The sequence below is a fragment of the Corythoichthys intestinalis genome, chromosome 21, assembly GCF_030265065.1.
Source record: "Corythoichthys intestinalis isolate RoL2023-P3 chromosome 21, ASM3026506v1, whole genome shotgun sequence".
NCBI classification, from domain to species: Eukaryota; Metazoa; Chordata; class Actinopteri; order Syngnathiformes; family Syngnathidae; genus Corythoichthys; species Corythoichthys intestinalis.
Genome location: NC_080415.1, coordinates 18,105,970 through 18,129,757, shown reverse-complemented (window position 1 = coordinate 18,129,757; position 23,788 = coordinate 18,105,970). Strand labels below are relative to the sequence as shown.

Genomic DNA, 23,788 nt, shown 5'->3' with positions numbered 1-23,788 from the left:
TCAGGACTTGATTGATGAGTGGAAAGCAAAGGAAGTCAAGAGAGGCAATGGTAACAAAACCATTGACCCCAGCTCACTGAAATGGACCCCTCCCAAGGGGACATAAGCTTTCAGATCCTCAGGCTACTCAATAAACTCACCTTCAGCCTCACCAGCCGCAAGTAGCCTCGACCTTCTGTCAGTATAGATCAGAGAATCTTTGTTGTTTTTTGTTGACTTTTTTTTTTTTATAGAAATTTGACTCCTCCTGTTTATAAAACGCCATGTTTGTCAAATCAAAGGGTGAATAATCTCAAGATAAACATTGAATGTCAAATGACAGTCGATTACATGAATGTGTTGCTCATATAAATCAATACATATCTATATTAGCTGGACATTTTTTTTTACATTTCAGATGTGAAAAGAATCATTAGGATTTGAAACAAAAGTGCAAAACAATGACTTAAGCACTGTGTCATCGTATTTGTTTTGTTGATCATTGTATAGGTCATTTTTTTCTTGCTTCTCACATCGATACAGGATTTGTAAGCATTCCTTTGGTAAACCTGCCAAATATTGAAAGAATATAATTTTTGATATTCTGAAAATCTAAATTCTGAAACTACCACTGTAAAAGAATGCACATGAAATCAAATAAAACGACCTCAGGTTTTTGTACTGTTACATTCATACCCTGCTTGTGTGGATTCTCTTAAACGTATCAGTATGGTCGCTGGAGACGAGGCTCTTCGCGTTGCAGATTCTGTAAGAGACGACACAATATTTTGCCTTGATTTATTAAAGTATTCATATGTCCAGAAAGAATCTGAGAATGTGTAAACTGGTCTGAATGTTTTTAAGAAGTCTATATGCTAGTGTTGTTTTGTTATTTTTGCTCTTTGGGATCTTTCTCAATTAGCTCATTATCTTTTGTTTGTGAAAGAAACTTGATTCATCAGTCACTGATTGGTCAATCACAACTGTTATTTTCCTAAACTAGTAAAGGATTTCTACACTGCCATGCATCTACAATAGGATTCCCGTGGGGTCTTACAAAGTCTTAAATCCAATCATTTGAATTTAAAGCCCTGAAATGTCTAAAATTCTCCTAAAATCTCATAAAAGGTCTTAAATATTATCGTGAAAGGTCTTAAAATGTATAGAATTTTGTTTAGAACATGAGTAAACTCCAATCTCTGTTTTAAATGTTCCGCTTTTTGGGGACACTGTAACGTAACTACAAAGCGAAACTACCCGTGCTGCCCAGTCAGAATTTAGCGATCACCACCAGCTCAGCACTGCAAAATCACTACCTTTAAACTAATTAAATTCCCTTGTTTTCAGTGTCAATCTATTTGAAATAAGTGAAATTATTTGCCAGTGCTTCGAGTAAATTTTACTCCGATTTCTTGAAGAAAAATAGCTAGCTGAAAATAAGTTAACTTATTTTAAACAATAAATTACTATATTCAATCTTAAAAAAAGCTTTGAAATGTCAGAAATTTTCTTAATTCAACAATTGATATTGTTCAAAACATTTGAAAGCATTTTTTTCTTGATTTAGGTAAAAAAAAAAAAAAAACTTTTAGATGTATGGGCTTAAGAACAAATGGTAATAAAGTAAGTGGATTAATCTGACGCATTAATATAATAATAATTATAATAATACATTTTATTTGAAGGCGCCTTTCTGGCACTCAAGGTCGCCGTATACAATCATTCAAAACATTTGAACGTTAAAAGTGAGAAAATTAAAGTATAGAACGTTTAAGGCAGTTTTAAAATATTACTGCCCTTATATCTATTTTAATAAGTTAAAAACAAACAAACAAAAAAACAGACCAGAAATGAGTGATTATTATGGATAGGCAAGTCTGAACAGGTGAGTTTTGAGTTTGGATTGAAAAACTGGGAGGGAATCTGTGTTCCTGAGTTCGGGTGGGAGTGAATTCCAAAGCCGTGCTGAGGCGAGCGGGGGGGACAGACAATTGTATGGAGGGGCGAGGTTATGGATGGCCTTGAATGTGAGGAGGAGGATTTTGAACTGAATTCGAAAGTGGAGGCGAAAGTGGACCGGGAGCCAATAAAGCTGTTGGAGGACTGGAGTGATGTGGTGGATGGAGGTGCTACGGATGATGCGGGCAGCTGAATTCTGGACCAGTTGGAGTTTATGGAGGGTTTTTTGAGGGAGGCCGAAGAGGAGAGACTTGTAGTAGTCCAGGCGGGAAGTGACAAGACTGTGAACCAGAATTGCAGCAGAATGTGGGGTGAGGGAAGGGCGGAGGCGATAAATAGTGCATAGGTGAAAGTGGCCAATCTGGGTAATGTTATTGATGTGCGATTGAAACGAAAGTGTGTTGTCCAGGATTACTTCTGGGCTCTTGACTTGGGGGGAGGTTGAAACAGTGGAGTTGTCAATGGAAAGGGATAGGTTATGGTTTTTTGAGATGGTAGACTTGGAGCCAACAAGGAGCACCTTGGTTTTATTGCTGTTGAGTTTCAGGAAATTGTTTGTGAACCAGATTTTTATTTCTGTGATAGTTAATCAGGGATGAGGGCGGGAGAGAGGAGTGTTTGGAAGTGAGGTAGAGTTGGGTGTCGTTGGCATAGCAGTGAAAGTTGATGTTGGATTTATGAAAAATATTGCCACGGGGAAGTAGATACTGTGGGGAGAACAAGTATTTGATACACTGCCAATGGGAAAACCCATTGGCAGTGTATCAAATACTTGTTCTCCCCACTGTATATGATGAAGAGTAGGGCCCCGAGGACAGAGCCCTGAGGCACACCAGAGGTAATTGGGGAGGGTGTAGATTTAAATGACGTGAGTTGGATATATTGGTTGCGCTCAGAAAGGTCGGATGAGGACCACTTCAACAGGGTGCGGGTGATGCCAGTAGTGGAAATATGTAAACTAGTCTTTAACGCTAAAAACAAGATGGAGAAAATGATTTGACTAGATTTAAGAAAAATAACTGGAACGTTATAAATTTGCAATGTGTGCCCGTGCAGTTGTGTGTTGACAGCTTAGTTAGCATAGCAGGGGAGAAAACTTGAAACTGAAACGAATTACAATACTTGCATCCATGAGTAAGTGGGCAACAGCCATTGGCTGTAGAGTTTATAAGTCTTGATTCACAACAAAGGAATTGGAGGAATAAAGAGAAGTAAATTCATATACTTTGCAAGTAATTCCGGGCCTCCTTTTTCAAGTCTTTTATACTTTTTCTCGGTATTATTGTGAAATAGGTCTCAAATTGTATTTATTATGGTCTTTAAAAAGTCTTAAGTCTTAAATTTGCTTGGTTACCCCTGCAGAGGCCCTGTTAAAATCTTAATTTAAGACCTTGACTATCTAGATTCTAAATTTGTCTTAAATTTAATGGAAAATTGCAGTAGATATTAAATTTCCAGACGATGTGTTTAATTCCAGGCATATAACTGTAGTCCGCCATAATTATGTGTATTTGTTTTACCAATGGTTGTGCACTAAATACGAGAGTTTGGGGTTAATATATGTTGTCCACAACCTCTGTACATCAGGAACTTGAGTTGTCGCCATGACGCCATTTCCTGGTTATTCGTGTAGAGATGAGCAGAAATATGTAGAGATGGAGAAGTGTAAATTTAGTCAAAAATGGGTGGAAGATGGTTTATTTAAGAGGAGGTTGGCACATAGTGAAAATAACATTACCCAGTGCAAAGTCTTGCAAAAAGACTTTCGTTACGAACAATGGGGGTCAAAGCCGCGGAGTCACACATGAGTGGAGAAAAACACCAGTGGTTTATGGCAGCAGGTATGTGTTTACAGTGAAAAAAAATAATTTTTTTTATCATCAGAAATTTTTGCGACATTTTTTGGTCTTCTAATTTTAAGGTTTTAAAAATGTCTTAGAAAGCTTCCATTTTACTTTTAATATGGTTTTCAAGGGATGAATGACATGTAGCAAATCACCTGAACGTTTCCCCATGAGTCCATAGAACCGATTGGCTTTGGGTCTTTTCACGATTGCTGCGATTGGCCGAAGCAGAGTCCACCACAGTGATTGATCTTGATCCTACCCCAGCAAAATGTTAGATAAAGCTCAACATATAGTACTCTTTGTCTAACACGAGCTTGAAACCCACCTGCAATTCATGCAGTAACTGCTGTTCCTTCAAAGGAGATGTTCCATGATAGGTTGGTACCAAGGTGCAAAAAAGCACAAAAACAAACGGCACTTTATAATTATCCATTCTTCTTTCTGGCTGCAGAATGCAACAGCTCTGGTTCAAAACGAGGTGCGCTTTGAACTTCCTCGCCGGCCTCATCAGGAGCTTTTATACCTCTGTCCACACCCCTTTCTGCAAGATCCCGCCCACTAGACAAGATCACGCATCCAAACATCATGTTTTGATCAGCGCGCAGGTGCTTTGAGAAACATGAAAAACTAATGGATTTAAGCCCGAAAGGCAATTACCGCCAGATGGACTATCATGCGCAAGCAATGTTGGACAATTTAATGTGGGGTGGTGAATCAAAAGAAATCAGAGGGTCACTACAGTATTTGCATATGAAATACTTCAGTCACAAAGAGTTCCAATGATTAGAGAACACTTGATTTCCATGTGACGTAGTTGAGAACGTCATTTTAGAATTTGTCTTTGCTATGTGCGGTAGCAGTGGCGTCCTCAGAGGGAAGAAAAGCGCACCTTTTGCAGAGTATGTAACTGCCTGCCCGGTTGCCTCGTTAGAACAATGTGAATTAAAAAAAACATTGCAGATGTATTTGGCAATTACATATTTATTTACATCTTTAAATATATAGCAAGTTGGCAACCTATTCCAACCTAGCAAGGATTAACAAAACACTTTATTTTCTTTAGGGGTGCACGATTTCCATTTTTTGAAACCGATACTGATATAGATAACTTCCTGCTCCTTAAGGCAGATAGCGATACGATAATCGATAATATATACTGTATATAATTTTTCAATGTACTAGTATATTCGCCTGAGTTTTTGAACACCTGTAGGTCAGAAAATACTAGAGGTGGATTCAGCATAGATTTTCCTTTGACCTAACCGGAATTTTCATGATGACATGAACATTATCATAATGAACAAAACAAAGACAAGAACAGTTTTGACGTCAAATAAAGTGCCCATATTAATTTTTTTCAAATAAATTTAAGTCAATCACAATCAATTAGTCAATATCATTGACGATGTGTTCCCCTGAACGATAAGCACAGAACTAAAACATAAACCCAACAGGCCTCTCAATAACTTGTTAACATAACACTGTAAAATGCAAACATTTGCTAATTGCTATAGTAAGGTTCATCACTCAGAGATGGAAAAATAAGGCCTCTAGAACAGTAATAAAACTTTGCATACTTGCAAAACAGAAGTGGAAACAAACGCACACATCCCAATCCACTTACACTGTGCCAAAATTGATATTAATAGGCGCGATAATATATAATGTTATTGGATTTATTGGGATGACGTCATAATTCCTATTATCGGACCGATAGTTATCGTGCACCTCTAATTTTCTTATTCTTTCCTTTCGAGGCATGATTGCTGCTGCAAGTAGTGTTAAAAAAACACGCATGCTTGGTGACATTACAACAGGCAGGTTCTCTGCAAGTTTGAACAAGCCAAATTTAAGAATTTTAAAGACTTTTTTTTAAAGACTTATTTCACATCGATACTGGCAAAAAGTACAGAAGACTTGAAAGAAAATGACCACGCAGCACAGGTAGTTGCATTTTGTAGTGATATCATAACTGCCTTGGAAATCAAAATATTTAAAAGCGAGACTGAAGTTTATGCAAGTTCTAAATAAAAGTTATGTCAATAGATTTTTAAGACCTTTCAAAATCATATTCAAGACCTTTTGTGAGATTTTATGAGAATTTTAGACATTTTAAAGCCCTAAACACACAGGCACTATACAGCTAATTTTATGTTTGGCATTTAGCAAATAGATGATGCCTATAGCCTGCTTTATATCGGCTTTATTGTCATAACTATGTATCCTTGTGCCCATACTTAAACGAGGGAGCCTACAGTTTTCTTTGAGCTTATTTGCTTTCTTCTACACGAACTTAGCTTCACTTCCTCCGGGTGAGTTTCAAATATTTAAATTTTGAGTGCGTTTATTGTTTCTTAGTAGTTTTTTTAAGCAACATTTTCCCAAAGTGGCAGTACTAGTACTAAAAATACAAACACATTACTAAATATTGAGCAACACACATAGTTGAGGAACTGATGTTTAGAGGGGCACACACATACACATTATGTGTTACCTCTGCATAGGGGCTGCAGGTGGGGTCGAGGAGATCGCGTGGATGGAAGCTATTGTACTTTGCAGCATCTGCTAAAAGTAATTTGCCGTGTTCGCGCTGTGCATTCACGTTTTAAATGATGGGCATTTGGGCACATTGGAGGGCGTGTGTTTCCGCGTTTGGAGGACAGAGGGCGCTCTAACAGTGATTATGGCTGCAGCGCTTGGAGGGCACACGCGTTATTAACATAATAATGATCATGACTTAATAACCTTGATGAGGGCACTTGCTCGGATAAGAGGGCAAGGGCCAATACCTAAGAACCACCTGGCGTCTATGTGTACATGCCAGCGTACGGTAGGTTCGGTACTTATACTCAAGCTTACAGCTTCTCAACTGAAAATATCACATTTCTGTATTCCCGCATGGAAGCATATTGATATTTGTATGGAATTAAAGTAAAACATTTGTCATGATCTGCATTTACCTTAGACAACAAAAAAGTCCATTTACTCAATCATAATTTATGTTTGTGCAGTTTCTGCACTGTCAGTTTGTTTTTGATTTTGAGCAAAGGGTTGGTAATTTAAAAATTCAATTTATCTTATTATCAAAGAATGAGTTGACAAATCGTTCGGGTCTTAAAATAGTTTGTTACAGCCCAAGCACTTTCTCCTTATAGCCTATCAAAGAAATGTATAACTATAGACCATACATTTTTGAAGCAGCCTTAGTGAGTAATCGTAGGCGCTGCAAAATCTAATTATGCAATTCATATTTAATTGACTGGTTTTATTTTGCAACATTGTATGAAAAACATGTATGTGTTTCAAGATCTTGAACAGAACATAAACACAATAGTCCTGGGTTTTTGATACAGACAAATGGCTTTAATTGGATTTTTTTTTTTTTAATGAAAATCTGCTTCATCTGTGATTTATTACTTGTGGTCAATGTCTCCTGTGGAGTCTTTATAATATAATCTAGTTTATGACTTTATGCACTGAAATAATGTTGGATATTGTTCCAAATGCTTCCTACTGCACAACTGATTGTCATCCCTGAGGCAAGGGAAATTGTCAGCGTATCAACTCTTTAATTTGTCTGTGGTTTGAAGTAATATAAAACAAACTTTATCTGTCAGTGCTATGACTAAGTGCTTTCCCATTCCGTTTCCTCTGCGCCACACTATTGGGAGTATAGCCGTCTTTTCCTACTAATAAAAGAATTTGGGTAGTCGTAAGTCTTGGAAGTTGGAAAGTTCCGCTTAGAGGATGTACAGGCAAATGCCAGCAGGAGGTGATGTTTGGTAGTAGCTACCACTGAGAATGTAATTTTACTAGTAGGCTACTGTAATAAATATGAAATGCTGTTATTATCGTGCTATACATTAATGTGGCCAAAGGAATACCCCTTTGGTGATATATTTGATTAAAACTTGATTAAAACAAAGTATTCTTCCAGCATGCATGAGTATGGCAAAACAAACGAGCTCAAGAAGGTCGATGAAAGAGTGGCTCATCTTCAGACCTCAACTCAATATAAAACCTGTGAAGGAAACTGAAGCTTTCATTTCCAAGCGACAAACTACAAATTGTAGTGATTACGACAATTTGGTAAATATTGAGCATTTTAACAAGTACAATAGATACGGTATTTGATTTGATCCCCAAGCAAAACACAAATAATACTTAGTGGACCAACCCTTTTTGGCAAGGTCTGTGATTTGGTCAACAGATTTTCGCATAACTGAGGTACACATTTTGACTCGTGATATTCTGTACAATCAACTATCATGCAAATTTAATTACAAGCAGTTTTAGTTTTACGCACGCTGGAAAAAAAAAATATATATATATATATATATATATATATATATATATATATATATATATATATATACTGTATATAAATGCTATTTAGAAGTTTTTTTTAGCTGCGTGAACTAAAAACAATGAACGTATTATCCAGTAGGTGGCAGTGTTGTATCACACATTCACTGACAGTCCTCATTCTAAATGCTCATTGAATAATTTGGCGTCTACTATAGAATAGACTTTGTCATTAAATCCATCTGGATTACTAAAGACATTTATAAACACTGCTAAAAAAAATAAAGGGAACTCTAACGTAACACGTTGTAGAGCTGAGTGAATGAAATATATTTTATTAAATACTTAGTTCTTTCCATATTTGAATGTGATAACAAAGTTATACTCAGAATTAAAGTGGAAAAGCACACTACAGGCTGATCCAACTTCGATGTAATGTCCTTTCAACAAGTCAAAATGAGGCTCAGTAGGTGTGTGTGGCCTCCACGTGCCTGTATGACCTCTCTACAACGCTTGGGCATGTTCCTGATTAGGTGGCGGATTTTTTCCTGAGAGATCTCCTCCTAGATCTGGACCAAGGTATCACTGACCTCCTGGACAGCCTGAGGAGCAACCTGGTGGCCTGTAGGAGATTCCAGGAGACAGTTAGTTACTCCAGGAGACCCGGACAGGGCCGTAGAAGGTTTTTAAACCCTCAGAATGATCGGTATCCACTCCTTTGTTCAAGGAGGAACAGGATGAGCATTGCTGGACCGTACAAAATGACCTCCAGCAGGCCACTCGTGTGAATGTTTCTGACCAAACAATCAGAAACGGGCTTCATGAGGATGGCCTGAGGGCCTGACGTCCTGTAGTGAGCCCCATGCTCACTATCAATCACCGTAGAGCTCGACTAGCATTTGCCATACATCACCAGAATTTGCAACTACGCCACTGGCTCTGTGCTCTTCACTGATGAAAGCAGGTTCGACTTAAGCACATGCAACAGACATGAAAGGGTCCCTTGATTCCGTGGAGAACGTTATGCTGCCTGCAACATTATTCAGCATGGCCGGTGTGGTGGTAGGTCAGTGATGGTCAGGGAAGGCACATACCTGGAAGGACACACAGACCTCTACAGGTTAGATAATGGCACCCTGACTGCTATTAGGTATTCGGACGAAATCCTTGGACCCATTGTTATAAGCTACGCTTGTGCAGTGGGACCTGGGTTCCTCCTGGTCCACGACAATGCCCAACCACATGTGTCTGGAGCATGCAAGCAGTTCCTGAAGGAAGGGGGAATTGATAAAATTGACTGGCCCCCGCGTTCACCTCATCTAAATCCAATCGAACACCTCTGGGACACTATGTTTAGGTCCATCTGGAAGAGCCAGGCTACTCCTCAGACTGTCCACGAGCTCAGTGAGGCCCTGTCCAGATCTGTGGGGGGAGATCCCCCAGGACACCCTCCGTCGTCTCATTAGGAGCATGCCCAAGCGTTATAGGGAGGTCATACAGGCACGTGGAGGCCACACACACCACTGAGCCTCATTTTGACTTGTTTAAAGGACATTACATCAAAGTTGGATCAGCCTGTAGTGTGTTTTTCCACTTTAATTTTGAGTATAACTCCAAATCTGGACTTCCATTGGTTGATATATTTGATTTTCATGGATAATTTTTCTGACTTTGCTGTCAGCACATTCAACAAGAGAGAGAACAAAGTATTTTATAAATATATTTCATTCATTCACACAGAAAATGTCTTAGGTTTCATTTATTTTTTGAGCAGTGTATGTTATACATTACATTATATTTTTAAATAACTGATTGAAATAATTCATAAAGCTAGGTTTGCAACTTTGAGAAAACCTCTTCCCTTCTACTCTGAATATAATGAATATCCTATAGTCTATCACAAAATATTTTACTCCCCAATTCATTAAATGAAATGACAAATGGGGAATTGAGCCCAAGACAGTCCAGACAGCGGTTACACTGCTCAATAATTATCTTAATGATTTGAAGATGATCATCTGCAGACCAGTCTTCAAAGATATGTTCTGCAAAGATGTATAATGAAAAACGTTTGGAGCAAATGCAAATGAATGAATATAAATGACAAATTCCCTCATGACTTAAATCACAGTCACAGCGGATGACTAACTGGTTTCAAGTTGAAATTTCACACACCAAACTAGAGCAGACATGATGTGATGAGGACTCCATCCATACAATGGTAGGCGGTGCACCCTCGCTGACATGAGCTAATAAATCATGGTAGTTCTCCATCTTGCCCAAGTGCGGCCAACGCTCTTGTTCTCCAAGTTGTTTTTCTCGTTTGGTGCCCTGTGGCACTTTTCTGTGGTTTTTCCTTTCTTGAGAAGAAGAAGAAAATGGCTCTTCAGTGTTCTCTTGAGTGAAATACTGCTTTTGCGTGTTGGCTTTGACTGGGTGCTGCAATCTGGTACCACGATGGCTACGTCTCAGACTGCTTTATGGGCTCATCATGTATCAGGATGGATGTGTCTTTTGAATCTTGTCACCGAATAACCCAATGGATGCAGTGTCATAGCTATCGCTCATTCAGACAAAAGCAGTCACACTTTTTGGAGGTAATATAATCAGCAAACATATCACTCTCACAGGCCTAAACAGTTTAAAGTAAATCACAGTGTGTCGACTTGTGATTATGCGGTCATACCCATACAACGAAATGATTCTTCATACTTCATATTCCACTGCTGCTTTGGCATGATGCTCAATTAAAATGTCATTCCCAGCCTGACACAGTTAGCTGGTACTATTTCAGTTTGTTTTACAATGGCACAGAAAGGTTACTTTATTACTTAGGTTGTGTAAATGCTGCTGTTATATGAGAGAGGAAAAGACTGCCTGTAATACAGTTTATTTTAAGAAATGCTTTCATGAGGTGTTATGCAAAAACAAAATACAATAGTACTGCAAAACCCATACTGGGTGGTTACTAGGTTATGAGATTCCGCTGGGATGTTAGCTCAATCCTGACATGTTTTTCCTTCTCCCTGTTTGTAATCAGGATATTGACTAAATACTTATTCGGCATGTTATATTGAAAAGTAGTATAGGCGATTGGTCACACTGAGATTGCGCCAGCACAGTGATTTTCTTCCCAGACAGGAACTGTCAGATGCTCAGGACGTTGTGAGAGGGTGCATTGTCATGGTGAAGTTAAATACATAAAAAAAAAAAAAAAAAAAAAAAAAAGAAGAAAAATGATTGTGTTGTCCTGCCAAAAATCTTGAGCACTGTAGTAAACAGCCCATGATGTCTTTGTAGCAATGACGGTTGATCCTTTCCTCCTTACAGTGGCATGCAAATTGCCCAAACCTTTAACTCTTTCTTGCCAAATGTATCTCATTTGATACAGTTAGAATTTCATGATTTTGAGAATAATTCAGAATTTTAAAATATCTTTTCTCAAAAAAAATAATGGATGCAAGTCAACTCATGCATCTGCAGGTTCCAAGCGAAAAAAATAACAGGATTTAGCAAGGGTTATAGATATTAGAGCGCTTATTACACATTTTTTGTTGTTGTTTTTTACAAATTTGAAAAATAAGGTTTCACTTAGACCTTATTTTTCAAATTTTGTGATTCTCTGATAATTACTTTATATTGCAGGCATTAAAGGTTTAAAGTGCGTATGACACCAAAAAGCATGTTTATTTCATATTTCACGCGCTGTTTTATGTTCCTGAATGGAAGGGACCGCTTGGATGTGTGTGTAAGCGATCGTTTTTATATATTCAGTTTTTGAATCCCGCGCCATGAAAATAAGTTAGTTCAAGCTCCAGTCTTGGGTTGAGGACGAATGCAAATGTCAAGTCACCCAGGTCAGCATCTCACAATACAGCATTGCTTTGTAGCACGCAGATGGACTGCGGATTCAGCTGATTTTGCGGATGAATTCGTTTATTTTTCGCATCACGCCAGCCAAACGGCTGCAGGCTTTTGTGGCTGCACCAGGGAGAGGCGTGTGTGCCTTTTTGGGTTTCAGAAAGTTCCCGTTCACCCCGAAATCGGCCAAAACAAGTGTGCGACAACTGTGGGACCATTGGACTTACGAGGAGAGTAAACATCGTGTTTTGTATTATGTTAATTACTGGGATCATGGCATACATTTTAATATGGAGGTGGCTTGCATTTTGTGGCTGATATGCTCCTTGTCCACTCAGCTGACGACCGGCGGCTTGCCGCACATCCCCCCGCCGGGAGAGCACTATACTCGGCTTATTGCCCTCTTCGTGTGACTGGTGTTCTGTCAAATTTTCCACCCGATCTGAAATTGCAACTTTGTGTTAAAAGTGGCCGCGAATACAGCGATTACAAAGTAAACACTCCAAATTTTCTTTAAATAAAGGACTATTTAGTTACGTTTGATCATGGATGGGCATGTAGAAAAGCTCTTCTCAGACACTTTCTGCCATGTTAGCTGCACATCAACTGCAACCGCTCTCCTATGACTCTCTCGCTGTTTACATCTTTGCCGTGTAGCAAAGCATTATTTTGCCATATTCGTGCTGACCATGTGGCAGCGACGCGCTCCTCCGACGTCGGTCGGTTTGTCCGGCGGTCATTGTCCAGCTGCTTCCCCGCAAACGAGTCCTCTGCCTTCAGCAGGGGAATGACGAGCTCTAACTTGCTCGCCGCTGGGCGCACTGCCGATCGGCGATGACAATCGACAACCCCGCCGCCGTGTGAAATGATCCGGGCTAGTGAGGTGTGATTTTTCGCTTCGAAGACTTTAAAACATCACTCTGTTCAACTTAGCATGTCAGCTAGCTGTCACGCCTCTTGGTTTGTTTACATTTTCCGAAGTCAGGGCAGGGAAATGACAAAAGCCCGACTAACTACCGTGGCATAAAATATCGTTCGGGAGGTGCGACAGTAAAGGTGAAGTCCACAGTTTTGACCATTATGGAGTAATTTTGTCATGTCGTACTGAATAAATGCATTTTTATTATTTCATATTCCATTTAGCACAAGACTGGTATTTGTCATGACCATACCATTTTTTTAGCTATTGGGGAAAAATACTTGGGTAAAAAGAATATCCTGTAAAAATATTGGAGTAGAGAGACTGACACGATGACATTTTACGGCTCTCTCCGTCGCATTTTCCTTGTTCTGAATAATTCCCCCTCAATGGGCTGAATACTAAAACAGATAAACCATTCTCCTGCCGACGTCATCGTCCTGTTGGGGACGAGAGAGCCCTATAATCGTAGGCGTGGCTAGACGGCGGATTAAAACACTAATTTCTCGTCATCTGCGCTTTGCCAAATTGTTGTATATAGGCGAATCGTCTTGAAATATGATTGTAATTCACATAATAATACGATTCAAGACAGTTTTTTCTCCTGTCGTACACACTTTAACTGTATAAGGGAAGAAGTCATGGAACCTTTCTGACATACCTTCCACTTCAAATGGATTCAAATGGACATCTTTCACTGCCAGCGGCAGCCAACGAGTTATAAAACATGTTCTTACTACACAGACATCCTAAGCATATTCCAGTAAGGCCCAATACATGTTTTCTGGAAATTAGGCTACATAATAATTATGCTCAATTGCAATGGAGGCAAGCTGAGCGTCATTAACTCAACGATATGTTAATTGTTGTGGGTTTAGTTTTTGCTGCTTATATTTTCGCTCAGCCATTTGGCTGCATTTTAGAACAAATTTTCAAACAATTAGATCAATTAAACTACAACATTAAATGGATAATTCTCATGTCAGTGAAAACCTGGCATCCTTGTAAAGGTATGAAGTTTATTCCATTGCCTGTGTTGGATCTCATTTGTTTATCAACACATTGTTGTGATTTATGTTTATTTACTTATTGTGTAAACCATGTAAGGAAAGCACACATAGCACTAGCCAGTTGTAATCTATACTAATGTCATATTGTAGCTGTAGATGCAGTACTTCATAACAAAACTTCATTTCATTCGCTGGCTGTTGGGTTGAATTCCTTCTCAAGCAGAGAATTTGGCCACGTTATCAGAGATCTTGTTTGTATTGTGGCTTCCTTGACAGTCTCAGCTGATGGCAAGGCCTACTTTGGTCAGATGTGCTTACTTTGTCCAGGAGCCATTCACCAATTCATTCCCAAAGCCTCAGAGGCTTGGAAGCCAAGTGCGTAATTGCTCCTTAAGTCAATCTGCAAATTTTGTGGCATCGAAGCAGCAAACATTTGGCCTGGAATCATTTATTCATAAGAAGTAGCACTCCATGTTTTAAAGTTAGTAGATGTACTCTTCTTGGAAAATCACATTTCAATCATAGAGTATATGTTCAATTACAGGATTGTGGTTTCCCTACATTTTTCATTTATCTGGATACAATTCATTAAATTTGTCCCATCTTTATGGGTATCACCATGTTTTTGTGGTTCTGGTCCCTATATGTCTCATCCAAGTATTGAGTGCCCCCTTTCTAGGCAGCTGCTGCAAGTCTGTATGTGACTCATGAGGCAACAGTGCGGTTGCAGCAGTGTCACATTAAAAGCAGACACATCTTAAAGCCCTCCATCATAACAGCTCTTCTGACACCCAGCCTTTTACGAGTCTCCTTCAGTATGAACTGTTCTTCTCGCTACTCTTTGTTTTTCAATTTTTGTCTTCTCTATCCCTTCTTCCTTCTGTCATTCTCACTGTCTCCTCAATCCTCCTCCTCTCCCTGCTGTATTTGCAGGCAGCTTTAGTGCCAGACACCCTGAGGCAGCGGTAGCGCCAGCGAGTCTTCCCACCTCTGTTTTTGTGGTGGGAGATGACATGTCAAAGCTTTGAAGGGCAGGAGGGAGGGAGGGAAGGAAGGAGGAACTTGGAGAAGGGGAGGGAGCACATCACTCGGCGCAGAGGCGAGCGAGGGACCCAGAGAGAATGTCATGTGGCCTACAGTCAGCCTCAGATATACTCTCTTTCTCCGGCTGTCTATGTGGGCAGGCAGGAATGGCGACAGGAAGCAACCCCCTCCCCCCCCCCCCACTCTCTCCTCCTTCCCACACCCTGCCTCTCTTCCTCTCACTTCCTTCTATCAACCAATCCACCTTTTCTGAACGTGGGCCTGTTTTGGCTGAGGTGAATATCCCTCATCATTTTTCTTCTCGCCCACAGGCGTGCCCGTGCATCGTAACTCATTCTGTGATGAAGTGTGCTGAGGTGTATCGAGGTGTGGTGAGGTGTAGACGGAGGGCGGTAGCAGACAAAATATGTTGGATTTCACATCCTTGGGCATTGCTTTAGTCACCCATGCAAATGGGTAGAACAAAATGTACAGCAAACCTATGTGTATACAATAAAACCAAGCTGTATTTATTTTAAATTTTTTAGTGGGAACAGAGGGTTCTTTGACCTTTCTGACTTGGCTCTTTCATTTCTACATTTGCTTTTTATATCATGTGTAACAACAGTAGATGGAGAGGTTTACCCAAAAACTTGAATTCAAACAGATCTCTTTTTGAGCATTATTATTTGTATACCTCACACATGGGGAACAAACAGTAAGACAATTGACTCCCCGCTGTTGGCATCTGTCACATTTGAAATTACCAAAACTGGTAGCCTTGATTCTGTGTTTTACTGATTTAGAGTATGCACAAACAAAATTATGACACGCCTGTTTGAGGATAAAGTGAGCTCATATCTAAAAGCTTTTCCATCTACTTTTTGTTACAATAGAAATATATCTTGCATTATTGATTGAACATTATTTCACTATGGTAATATTGTTGTTTGTGGATACCATTTATGATTGCAAGATAAACTGCGCTGTAGTTTAGCTTTAACATATTGTTGGCATTTATATTCTAGCCAAACGCCATACATTCTTGTTTTTGCTCATATTATCTGACTCAAACAACACTAACTTTGAAAATCTCTAACAATGACTTTCGACAAAGTTGAACATTTAATCCGAGTCGAGTACAGTAGAAAATAACGACAACAGCAATCAAAACTGTCAGGCAAACAGAGGAGAAAAACTGGGCCCAGGCTCTCATTTTAGCAGCACGCCTCTCAGCACCCTGAGAAATGACGACCTCTTACGGAAATGTTCAGTCTTTTTGAAGGTTCAAGAGGCGGGTAGGCAGATCAGAGGGGCTGGCGGGGTGGTGCCCAGGGGTGCCACAAAATCTTGGATTGGGTAAAACAGTTCGTGACCACTGCTGTCGGGGCGACACTGATTGTCTTCTGTCAGCGTCAGCCTTGAGTGGGCTGACTTGGTGCACGACACCAGCTTAGAACTATCTGTCTGTCCGTTATCATATGGCGATGGTGTGACGTGTATCGTCAACTCGCCGCATACTTGCCTGTTATTATCACCTAGCCTTTAATTTCCTGGATAAAGGGCCCACACAAACATTGTTTCTCATGCACTCATAGTTTAGGTATAGCTACACGATGTTTTTAATATTTTTATTTCATTTTGTACTAAAGCAATAGAAGCAGGCCTGTCGACGATTATCGATTAGCATATTAGTAAAAATACAATTTTCCTTCAATACCCAAATCTTTTGCTCTTTGGAAATTATAATACTGCACCTATTTCTCAAAGACGCTATTCTTTGGATCCTGAAAATGCGCAGATTTGAAAGCAAAAATGTCTAAACCCTGAAATGTGGATGCATTTTTATTTTTTTTATTTTTATTTTTTTAGTGTTAGCATACACAGATGCGTCACTACCAAAAAATATATATATAATGATCCACAGATACCCAATCCTTGACAAAAAGGTCAGTTTCTCTCACCTGCTTTCTTGTACAGATTTAGTATGCATTTTGCGTCTAGACAATTTCACATATTAACATGCCCAAATCTTTTACTCCTGGAAATCACAATAAATACTGTGGATTTTTTTTTTCCTGCCCCAAAAGTATTTCGTCATGAGGGTATACAGTAGTTATGACTGGAAGAGCCTGCAGTTTGAGGTTAACTTTTTGCGCTAATTTGAGTATCCGAGCAGTGGGATTTGCACAGAGGCAGACAGGCTGGGACCACACAGTCATGATCAAACATCTTCTCAGATATGCTCTGTTTCATGTATGGCCTTTGTTGGCTCCCGGTGATTTCTCCCAGTCAAGCAAATAAAATGATGAAAGGAAAATCAAGGCCTTTTACTATGGGCATAAAAAAATAGAAAAAACATTTGCATTTTCTTTGATATGCGCTTCAGATGGCACTTTTTGATCCATACCTGTTCTTATTTCATGTAGCAGCTTTAAATTTGTGTTTTTTTACCATGGTTTTGAGAAAACGGTAACTGGGACATCACAAGTATATTTTTCTCTACACAAAAAAATTACTGGAGAACACACCTTACTATTTTTCAGTTAGCATTCTTTCTCTTTGAGCCGGAAAGACCAGCTTCAGGCAAACAACCTGAAGCTAAAACAAAAGCCTTGCCCCGCTGAAATGCACTCATTGGGTGCCTTTTCCCCATGAGGCTAAATATGGTAATAAAAACGTTTGAAATGTTCACTGTATTATTCAGAGAAGTTGCCCACAAATATGCTTGAATATGCTCTGAATATGTCAATCAAAATTGAGAATTATTTTTGGGAATGGTAGATTTCTTATAGCTCTTGTATTGGATTTTACATAATATCTTCGAGATTTAACCCTCTGGTGCATAGCAGTCACTACAATGGACAGCTACTAAACATTTTTCTCATGTCCTTAGAAGAATAAAAAAACTTCAGAATAAAAATCTTGACCAAGGATTTCATAATTCATGCATCAGAGGGTTCATTCTGTGCCACTTTTACAGACTTGTTCTTATTCATGTTTACTGTATGTTTGTTTGTTACAATTCCCGGCCATTTTGATAGTCATTATCAGCATTTGAAAAGTGCGAAATTATAGGGTAATGCAGTAGTTACACTTACTATTATACTATTAGCAAGACAAGGTATTATTATGAGATGTCGATCTCTGTGTCATTCTTTCAATGGCTGCATCAGCACTCTTGGCATCAGCGACAATTAAGTGCTAAGAGCTAAAACACTTTCCTGCTGAATAAAGTCTGATCCTGTCATTTTTCACTAGCTACTGCCACACGTTGTTATCCCCATTCCCCTGTACAGTAAATGTGCTAAAACCATTAAGAAAACGCTTCTTCCCACAGATGAGAATAAATTCAGCCTAACTCTCCTTATACCCCCTTCCCTACCCTCCTCTACATCTTTGGTGTTGTGTCTAAATTTTCCATGCCTGGCCTCCCTACTGCTGAGAGTGCTGTTCCCTGAAGCCGCAGTATATTTTGAAGCAAGGTCGGGAGAGAGACAAGAGTCTCCAAAATCAGGCACAAGACTCCCAGTGTTCCACTGTTCGGTTCGCTCTTGGCAGCCACTCCTGACCAGAGAGGTCTAGCTGGCCGCAGCCACCCTGTGTGTATGTGTGTTTGTTCATGACCATATGCAACCCCCAAACCCTCCTATATCCAAAAAGCTTTGGTTGACTCATTTATGAGCTCGCCCATGCAGCAACAGTACCTGGATATGAGTCAGATTTTTTCTTTTAATCCAAATTTTTTTTATTTCAATCCCTAAAATCCATACCCTTCTCATGTTGTATCCACCACAGCTGAAGAGTATGTGGGTCCAAATGTCTTATTTTGACAGAGCTAAACACACAAGTGATTCCGGGGAGCTCCCCCAAATTGGTTCCATACCTCGTTTGACAGTGGTGAGGTCATCCCCTGAAGGGAAGGAGCTCAACATTTTGATTCTGACAATGCTCAAATTTCACGCATACTCTGCCCCTGCCATTATTGACAATCACACAAAATGTTAAGTTTTCATAAAAGTGGAGCAGTTTTCTTTCATTACCTGACAAACTGAGAGTTGTACTTTAAAAAGACAAAAAGTGGGAGTAGACCATACATCCAAACCTCCTGCTCGATTAACAAATACAGCACGGCTGTGACATTAATCCTGTATAGTTTGTTTAGTTTATAGTTATAGGTTTTAAGTCTGTCAATGGAATTCCATCCGTCCATCTTCAGATGGAATATCCACCCAGGGTCTGGAAGTCTAGGACGTAACATGCAAAACCACAACGAATATAAATAAATTGGCTGTATGTCGTTCCCTGCTTTTGTCTGGTCAGGACACTCCATACAGAGCCTGCCAAGCTGAGCATCTACATTTGGTTTTGGCTGTTCCCCTCTCCTGACAGCTCAGCCCGGGCCAAACCACAGGAAAAGGAAGCAAAAGGTCCTCTCTGAAGGGCTTGTAAAATATTGTACCAAGTTAAAATGGCCAAAATGAATGGCAACCCTCAGTACTTCGACAAAAAAAAAAAAACCTTTGAAGGAGGGAAATGGGGCGAGCACTAGTCTTTCTCTTTCCCAGACCCTTGTTGGACTCTCATGGTCTGAGTCTATTTCACTGTTTTAGGGGTTTTCATTTACTGGCACAGGATGTTTGTATAATTTTCCAGGAACAAAAAAATGGATTCAATAATGTGTCCACTTATTGTTCAAGGTTCAGGAAATCAATGTTATCAGCTCTTTAAATTTGTTTCTATTTACGTATATATAGCGACGTTGGCGCAAGTGGGCAAGAGGATCAGGGTTTTGAATTCTGCCTACCGCTTGTGAACATTATCATTGTGTCCTTGGGCAAATCTAACTTGCCTGTGTGAAATTCGTGCTTGGGGTGAGTGGTTGGTGTTGGTCAGTCAGTGGTCGGCGCAAATTGGCTGCTTCGTTTCTGTCAGTCTACCCCAGGCAGCTGTGGCTTCAATGGTAGCTTATTGCTGCATGATTAATGCAATATAAAGTATCTTTGAGTGTCCTGAAAAGCACTATGTAAATCCAGTGCATTATTATTTATTTTATAGAAATGACTGTCCTTTGAGTAAAGCCACAAAAGGAAATATTCCACAGACAGACAACATGATAAAAAAAAAAGTCAACCAGTATTCTCACTTTTTTCTCATTTTGTTAATCAATTATAACAATATGGTGATATCCTTGGAATGCATAAATATGCTGTTGCACAGTATTTTATGAGCGCTACATGTATGTGCGTCAATGTGAGGTCTCGGCACACAACCGATGTGAGCCAAGGGCCATCTGGTCACCGTTGCCATGCCGTGGTCCTTGTGAAGTGCTTTCACCGTGGCCGCTGTGGTCTTCCGTGGCGACTGGAGACTTGCTGTACAGCACTTGCAGGCCAAGCAGCAGACCTCAGAAAAGGAAATTTGGGTCGCTAAAATGGAGGGGTTGCTCCAATGCTATTTACAGAGCCCTCTACCGGTCCAGCGCCACCCACGATATTCCATATGAGAACTGCTGTGTGTGTGTGTGTGTGTGTGCGTGTGTGTGGTGCATGTGGTGTGGTGCGTTGCGTTGTGAGTGATGGGGGTTTAAGAGGAGAAGAAGGGAGGAGGGAGGGTTCATTTGTGTGTATGTGTGAGTACACATAAAGTTTATGAGGAAATGCATTAGAGTATACGACGAACTTTTCGCTTTTAATGAGGCTTTCCATGGCTTGTCTGGCATAAGGATTTTTTTTTTTTTTTAAATTAAAAACACCCTCACACTTTAATCATAACTAATAGAAATAAAGTTTGTGTCTCTCTAATTCTTATTCATATCAATTGTAACAGACCAAATCTCTCATAAAATTTCACAATAAGAGCATGAAACCACAGTTCACATCCCTTCAAAAGACACATAATCAATCACTGTCACTTTTGAGGATATTGACTATTCAGCATGCCTTCTGGAGCCGACACGGAACTGATCCTTTTCTAACTTGCCTGTATAAATATCTGGGGCGTCATGGTTGCTGATGATGGAAATAAGATGAGGATATGGAGAGGAGGCTCAGAATAATGAGAAACCTGCATGTCGGAAACTTTCTGGTGAGATCATGGGCATTTCTCGTGATACCCATCTTTGGGCTTGGCGGATTTTGAGATGAGCTCAGTCAATTTTGGCCATGGACTGGAAGATGATCTGCTGTCTATTACATACAGTTTTTCAGTGATGAACTGCATTTTATGGATGGATGGAGTGGTTACAAATGTGACTCATAATGAGAGTCTGCAATGGATGTGTAGCTCATGCTCATAGCCATATCACAAGCTGTATTTGAGAGTGGTTCACCTAAAGTTCAACGGCTACTCCGCCTACATGTCCTCGACGTATAAGAAAGATAATCAAGTAAACAATATCTGAAATGGCTGCAGTCCAAAGACACATCCCACTGCCACCCAAGGGGAGACCTCCAGCATCTCTCAAAGTCTCTCAATGTTGTGAATATTAGGTTAAGGTTATTTTAAGCTGACCCACTGCAGAAACAAATTACAGTGCAAGAAAGGGGGTGAAAACCAAGTGGGTTGTCCACCATATAATTTTCCTGTTTCTCTTTCAAAGGATGAGGTATTCCTCGAGGAAGCCTTGTGAAATTTACAAGCCATGACCCCACATCAGCGGGAAGGAGGCTCTTCTGTATGAGGAAATAGAAAGCAAATTCTGTATGATGCTTCATGATTTCTGACTTGGTTCTTGATGAAGTTGTGACTTAGATGCTTTTTCACATACAATATGAAACTCTAAAGACACCGCAATATTTTGGTAGGAAATGGAATCGGGAAAAAAATCACATTGTTTGATTTTAAAGTATTTGCAAATCATGGTGGAAACTAAGTATTTGGTCAATACCAAAAGTTAATCTCAATACTTTGTTATGTACCCTTTGTTGGCAATAACGGAGGCCAAGCTTTTCACACACTGTTGCGGGTATTTTGACCCATTCCTCCATGCAGATCTCCTCTAGAGCAGTGATGTTTTGGGGCTGTCGTTGGGCAACACTGACTTTCAACTCCCTCCACAGATTTTTTATGGGTTTGAGATCTGAAGACTGGCTAGGCCACTCCAGGACCTTGAAATGCTTCTTACGAAGCCACTCCTTTGTTGCCCTGGCTGTGTGTTTGGGATCATTGTCATGCTGAAAGACCCAGCGATGTTTCATCTACAATGCCCTTGCTGATGGAAGGAGATTTTCACTCAAAATCTCTCAATACATGGCTCCATTCATTCTTTCCTTTACACAGATCAGTCGTCCTGGTCCCTTTGCAGAAAAACCTCCGTTATTGCCAACAAAGGGTACGTAACAAAGTATTGAGATGAACTTTTGGTATTGACCAAATACTTATTTTCCACCATGATTTGCAAATAAATTCTTTAAAAATGTAAACAATGTGATTTTCAGTTTTTTTTTTTCACATTCTGTCTAACATGGTTGAGGTTTACCCATGTTGACAATTACAGGCCTCTCTAATATTTTCAAGTGGGAGAACTTGCACAATTAGTGGTTGACTAAATACTTATTTGCCCCACTGTAACTCAGTATCATCAGAAGCAACTGGTCAGTTGACCTGTCACACTGCAGCATTAACTAGCCCAGAGAGGTAAAGAACTGCAGCAGCAACATTGCGAGCCAATTTGAGACTTTGGCCCCAGACCATTCAAGAATAATGCAAGGAACATCAGAAATCTTAATGAGTTGAGGGACTTTCTGTCCATTAAAGCTAAGGTATCCCATTTCAGGTGACATTGTTATTCCAAATAAGATCTTAAAGTGCAAGACAAGACCTTGATCAAGTGCATCCCAGTGGAAAGCATCTTTTTTAACAAATGTGAAATAATGGAGGAAAAATGCCACTAACAGCCTTAAAACATTGCTTTCTCTGTTATTCATGATAGTTCTAAGAAATTTGTAATTAGCATATTTTGATTTATTGCGAAAATATTTTTCACATGTACAGTAATAGGTTTTTTCCTTTAAGAACGCTTACCTTGAGCTCATCTTAACCACAGTTGCACCAGCCGACCCATCATTACCTTTTCCCAAAGGGATGGTTCACAACTCATCTTATATTACTCAACGTCTTTGTAGTTTGTTTCTGTGATTAGTGTTTATGTTCATCTTTGCATGCTAATTTGCTACAAAGGAATTCAAGGCCTTTGAGAGCTGGACAGACTAAGTTTAGACAAATAATACTTTCGCTGCACACTTATGACGCAGCACATCCTTTACTTCAAGCTGCAGCATTAGGCCATATATTGTATCCGTTTTAAAGGGGGCCCTCGCAGTTCGGTGGGGAGGGGCTAGAGGATGTGCACTGCAATGTGGCTTGCTGCTTAATTATGGGTCGCGAGCTGCAGCTCGGCTGGCCTGGGCGGGTGTTGGAGCCAGTGGGTCTGGCACAGGGAGGTCTGGCCACAGACCCCGGCGGTGACGGCATGAAGTCTGGGACGAGTCAGAACACCAGCCTGGGGTTTGGAGCATTCCTCAAATTCCCTCCTCCAATGGCTGCCTGTCTATGTATGTATGTGTGTGTGTGGTTATGTGTGCGAATTGCAAGCAATTGGAAGAAATGTGTGAAAGATGCAATGTCTGTGCATATGTATGTATTAGTGCATGTCCACTGCTGTACTGTATGCATGTGTTACACCCATGGCGGCATTATTGCGTGCCATAATGTAATGATAGAATATTTTGGACAGCTCGACAAACTTTTGGCAAGGTTTTACCAATGACACATCTTGAGTTATTGCATGTGTGTATCTCAGTTCGGAGGTCTAGGTTTAACCCTAAGGTGCCCAAAAATCTCCTGTACATAATTTATTTAATTGGTGTTGCATAACAGCTCAC

General features: G+C 39.9%; 1 protein-coding gene across 4 annotated transcripts in view; it reads left to right on the top strand.

The window, feature by feature from the left end:
* kat7b (K(lysine) acetyltransferase 7b) overlaps positions 1–23,788 on the top strand; it is a 63,776-nt gene that overhangs the window by 5,942 nt on the left and 34,046 nt on the right. Inside the window, exon 13 of one of the 4 annotated variants that reach the window (XM_057826788.1) lies at positions 4,237–7,960. The exons of 2 other annotated variants lie outside the window; for them this stretch is intronic. In XM_057826788.1, coding sequence (XP_057682771.1) covers positions 4,237–4,274 — 38 coding nt within the window. In that variant the 3' untranslated portion in view covers positions 4,275–7,960. Of the gene's footprint in view, positions 1–4; positions 1,311–4,236; positions 7,961–23,788 lie in introns of those variants that run through there. One more of the 4 variants, XM_057826787.1, reaches the window with a different exon arrangement.